At 32.7% G+C, this 5,583-nt stretch overlaps 1 protein-coding gene across 1 annotated transcript; it reads left to right on the plus strand.

Annotated features, from left to right (window-relative positions):
• The first annotated feature begins 2,550 nt into the window (after window positions 1-2,550).
• Window positions 2,551-5,192, plus strand: LOC120091038 (Sodium/calcium exchanger family protein). The gene is made up of 2 exons (XM_039048835.2): window positions 2,551-2,750; window positions 2,884-5,192. Exon 2 carries the CDS (start codon window positions 3,215-3,217, stop codon window positions 4,925-4,927), a length of 1,713 nt encoding a protein of 570 aa, XP_038904763.1. The 5' UTR covers window positions 2,551-2,750; window positions 2,884-3,214; the 3' UTR covers window positions 4,928-5,192.
• Window positions 5,193-5,583: the final 391 nt, after the last annotated feature.

A 5,583-nucleotide genomic window follows, 5' to 3' on the forward strand; every position in this document is an offset into this window, starting at 1 on the left:
AGAATCGAGTTTCGTGGATTAAAAATTATTTTGATGAGACTTTACGAAGCAGAGATCAACCCAATCTCAAATCATTTTTATCTATGCACAAATCTTCCAATACTAACATGAAATGCTTGAATTCTCTACTAGGTACAATCAAGATAAATGTGGATGCAGCTTGGAGACAAAAATATTCGTTAATGGACATAGGAATTATTTGTAGAGATTCTAATAGTTCACTTCAAGTTGTTGCTTAGGAATGTATGAATTTTGTCTATGAACCTCCTTCATCCGAGATGAAAGCAATTCTAGAAGGAATTCGACTTGCACAGAAAACCTAATTAATGCCCCCTGAGGCTTAATAAAATTCATTTCTTTTAGAAAAAAAAAAGAAAAATCCTTTTCCAACCATTAAAAGAGTAGGAAAGTAAAACGTATCATGAATTATTCTTAAACCAGAAAAGTAATTGTTCACGACGAAGATAGAATCATGTTCTTGAATACTCACAAAAATTTTTAATCATGCTTTCCATAACATATAGAGAGATAAAATAATTGTAGTAAATTGTAACGATTGTAACAATTGTATAGGTTTGAGGATTCAATTTTTATCGTTTCGAAATCTAATTTCTATAACTATTGTATTCTCGAGGTGTAATTGTAACTACCACAATACGTTTTCCACTTTGCCTTTTATTTATTTATTTATTTATTTATTTTGAGTTCAACAATTACAAGGATGGAGAGATCCACCAATCAATATTTGAGATGGTAATTGGTGATTTATTCACTAAGCTATGTTCAGATTAGCAAGAATTTGACTCATTATCTAAAGATTCAATAAAAAAATCGATATAATGATTAGTTAATTAAATACGTCTTTATTTTTACAATAAGATTATAATTAGTCATAATATCTTCACTTTAGAGATGTAATATTCTAATAAACATGGATATCCTTTTCTAGCAATTAAAAGGTAAAAAAGTCAATCGTATCATGAATAGTTCTCAAATAAGAAAAATAGTCATTACCTAATATAATTATACGAACTAGGGTTTCAATACCAATCATGTTTTTATTGCAAACCCATTAATAACACAAATACAAACCAAAAACTTTAACCAAATGCTTTCCATAAAATATAGAGAGATGAAAAAGAAAGATGTAAAAGATGATGGTAAAAATAGTACAACATAATGCAAGAAAAATGCCAAAAATTGATCATATGATAAAACTATATAATATCATAATTGAAAATATAATTGAAGTGGAATGTGGACATATCATAAACGTGTTCCCTTGTCTAACTCACATGAAGCCCTAAAATGAGAAAAAGGAAAAAAGAGGGGCCAAAACCACAAAAACAAGCAAAATGAAGGACAAAATAATTGAGAGAGAGGGTTTGAAATGCAAAGTATGAGAGGTGGTTATTGTACCAAGTTGTCAATTCTGATTGAACCACACCAAAACCAAACTATATATAATTAAACTATTTTCTTTTTAAAAAATTATTTATAATATATATATATATAATATTAAACTATTTTTGTAAAATCGTGATGCATTTGAATCCCTATGATTGAGACTTGTAACCCCACCCTCCTACCCTCCCACGCTCTCTCTTTCCTAACCTTAAATTTTTCTCTCTCCATCCTATAAATAATTATAATCCATATTATAATAACATTAAATATTACTTTAGTCTTATTAATATGACCATGATTAACTAATATGAAATTATATTATTAATATTGAGGTTCCAGGTTTCATTTCTTTACTTTACATATTGTTTTGAAAAAAAATCTACCTTAATCTTTATATATTGTATCTCCGACTTAGTTCATTTCTGTAATATTTTAAAAATATGATGTCCAAAATAGTATTAAAGTCTTTATAATATTATATATTTCTTCTTCAATTTTCATGTTTGTATAATGTCTCGTACTTTAATTAAATTGTATAAAATGTCTATTTTGAACTAAAAAGAGAATGAAGACTAATTATTGGCTTTATTGTATAATTTTTATTTAGATAGATAAATTAATTATAGATAAATATGTTTATAAAGAGTAAGAAGACTAAACTTTATGTAGCAAAAGTTGATACTTTATTTTGTTAAGAATTTTTTTTAAAGATCTAAATTGTTATGAATTTTAAAGTTTAGAAACTAAATTGCTTTGAATTTTAAAAATAAAAAGATTATATCATTGTATGTTGAAGTTCTAATTCGAAAGTTTAACCTTCAATAAAAATACATAAACCAAAGCAATTTTTTATCTAATAAAAGTTTATCTAAAAATGTCATAAATAATCAAAATTTCTAAAAAAAAAAAGAATTAAAGTTAGATTACAAATTTAATCCTTAAATTTTGAGATTTTTCTCAATTTAGTCGTTAATATTCAAAATATAACTAACAAATCAATTCATCTTTAAAAGTTTTACTAACAGAAAATTGGAAGTCACTTTTGGAAATATACAGACGGATTAGTCACAGACCTTAAAATATCATATACAATAAATAAACTAAAAAAAATTAAAAAGTAAAAAGTTAATACCCCACAAATTAAAAAAAGTCGTGTTTACACACATCGTAGTCAATTTCATTGAGAATTTCATCAATATACATATTCCATTTTTCGTTGCAATTAAGCGAATCATCTTCTCTCCCAAATACACGTTTTGAGCATCTGAAACGCAAAAAGGATCCGATTCTTCGTTTTGGATTACGCTTTCTCTTCTCGAGGAGCTAATGCGAACGTCTGACAGGTGGGTTCTTCTTGCCGACGCCTTTTCTCTAATTTTTTTTTTTTTCTGATTTTAATTTTTACCTTCCTCCTCCCTGATTTCTACTGCTTAATCCCCTTTTTTCCTTTTTGATTTTGATCGAATGGCGACACAGAAATCAACACCGCAAACTGTTTCGCATATGGATAAAACAGGTCCGTCTACTCAATTCCATTACGCTTTCATTCTGGCTTAGACGACAAAAACCACCCACATCTTTGGATTGCAAATGGAATGAGTTAGTTCTTTGATTTTTAATCACACCCCTTTTTTTTAATTTTAATTTTGATTCGCCTCTCTTTGATTTTGGCGAAGAATTCTGTCGTATTCTTGATGTATCTGCCAATTACTCACTTCCCAGATCGTGAAATCATGAACCATTATTCCCCACTTTCTCAGTTCTTGAGATAGATAGAGAGAAAGAGCTTGTTGATTGGTTTTCTTGAATGGGTTTCTTATCATCTCTCTCGAAACAGAGGGGCTTTATCATTTTCTTGAATCTCTCGTTTCTCTTAGTGGGTTGTGCTTTTTTGGCGAATCGGTTTCACTCTTCAGAATCCCGTTTTCATGTTCTTAACAAAAGCTCGAGAAGAATCCATGGCAACCCTCAAGAAGATTGCCAGAGTTTTCTTGGTTTAACTGAGTTTGAAGCTAAGTGCTCTGTTCTTAAATCCAACAACCCCTGTCACACTGAAGGATATATAGATTATCTTTACATTTTCTATTGTGATTATGGAAGTTTTAGCATCCTGGGCTACACTCTGTTGTTTCTGTGGCTTCTTGTGTTGTTCTATCTTTTGGGTAACACTGCTTCTGAATACTTTTGCTCTTCCCTCGAGAGTTTGTCAAAATTGTTGAATCTATCCCCAACAATTGCTGGTGTTACTCTGCTTTCTCTTGGGAATGGGGCACCTGATGTTTTTGCCAGCCTTGTTGCTTTCATGGGGGATGGAACTAGTGATATTGGCTTGAATACTGTTCTTGGCGGAGCCTCGTTTGTTACCTGCGTCGTCGTTGGAATCATAAGCATTTTGCTGCGTCGGCGACAGATTAAGGTGAATAGGTCTGCCTTCATTAGAGATGTTTTGTTCTTCCTCTTGGTTCTTTTGTCTGTTTTCTTGATATTGCTTCATGGTCATATCAATCTGTGGGGTTCTATTGGCTTTTCTTCCATGTATATTGTTTATGTCTTGGTTGCTTATGTCTCCCATGCTCAATGGTTGAGTTTTAGAAGTGAAATCTGTGAACCCCTTTTGAAAGAACCACCAAAGGATGAGTTTGAGGGTCGAAATGAATCACAGGACAACGGTGACGATGACGACGACAATGATGATGTTAGAATCGATGTATATGATCTCTGTTTTTGTCCAAGATTATCACCTTCTTGTCTTTTTTTCCTTCGCATTCTTGAGATTCCTCTTTACTTGCCTAGAAGATTGACAATTCCAGTCATTGCTGAAGAAAGCTGGTCTAGACCATTTGCTGTTGCTTCAGTGACATTGGCTCCCCTTCTCTTATCTCTTATATGGACATTTCACCACCAGAGCGAGCCGTCGGAGTCAAACCTGATTATCTGCATCATCGCTTCGTTGCTTGGAGTCAGTTTTGGAATTGTTGCATCTGCGACGACTGAGAATTCAAGCCCACCAAAGAAATTCCTGTTCCCTTGGCTTGCAGCTGGCTTCACCATGAGTTTAACGTGGAGTTATATTGTAGCTCAGGAACTAGTAGGCCTATTAGTTTCACTTGGCTATATAATGGGCATAAGCCCTTCAATCCTAGGACTTACCTTCCTGGCTTGGGGAAACTCTCTTGGGGATTTGGTTGCTAATGTGACCATGGCCTTGAACGGTGGTCAGCGAGGTGCCCAAATCGCCATCTCTGGCTGCTACGCTGGCCCCATCTTCAATACTCTGTTCGGCCTCGGGATATCTCTTGTTGGCGCTTCGTGGAAGAAGTATCCGCAGCCGGTCGCCATCCCTCTGGACCCTTATGTCATGGAGACATTGGGGCTGTTGGTAGGAGGATTGCTTTGGGCACTTGTGGCTTTGCCAAGAAGAGAGATGAGGCTTGATGCTGTCCTGGGAGGAGGCCTTCTGGCTATCTATTTAACCTCTTTGCTCTTAAGGCTTTTGCAAGCTTTTGGTTCTTCCCATTAGAACCATTTGACACTCACTCTTACTACCAATCTTCTATCAACTTGAAAATATTTGAAAAAAAAAAAAGAAAAAGAACAATGTGATTGTGTTTTTCTAATGTTGATGATGCAATTAATTAGTTAGTTTTGTGTAAATTAATTCTACTTTGTCAATTTTTGTAACAGTTTAGACTTTTGTAAGGTTTGATGTTCTGTATCAAAAATCAAATCGACATCGGCCAGATTTATCGAAACTCAAGAGATATTAAATGTATAATTCAATACAAGTCTTTGTTCTTTAGTGTGTACAATTTGATTTTAATCAGAAATTTGAAATTGATGTAAGAAGATTAATTGTATGATGGGCTTTGGTATTTCTAACTTTTTTGCAAAAAAAGGGCCTTGGTTGTTTGCATATTATGTTAATGTGGTCTAAGAAATTTGACTGCCGACCAAACTGTCTGAAGATAAGAATTGTTGACTAGCGGACATTATCTTAAGACAAGTAGAGTTGAAACTGTCAGTTTTGGATTTCCTCTTACAATTTCTCAACGTGCATTTGGGTAGAAATATGTTATTTCCTTTATAATTTTTTTTTTTTTTAAAAAAACTTTAGTTAAATTTTAAAATATTTAATTTAGTTTCGAAGCTTTCAAAAGTAATCAATTGTTTTGATAT

The sequence above is a fragment of the Benincasa hispida genome, chromosome 11 (genome assembly GCF_027475165.1).
Source record: "Benincasa hispida cultivar pf3 chromosome 11, pf3_genome.v1.1, whole genome shotgun sequence".
NCBI classification, from domain to species: domain Eukaryota; kingdom Viridiplantae; phylum Streptophyta; class Magnoliopsida; order Cucurbitales; family Cucurbitaceae; genus Benincasa; species Benincasa hispida.

What these genes read in the sequence shown, in the direction of transcription:
- LOC120091038 (XM_039048835.2), top strand. Translation starts at nt 3,215, where the DNA reads ATGGGTTTCTTATCATCTCTCTCGAAACAGAGGGGCTTTATCATTTTC.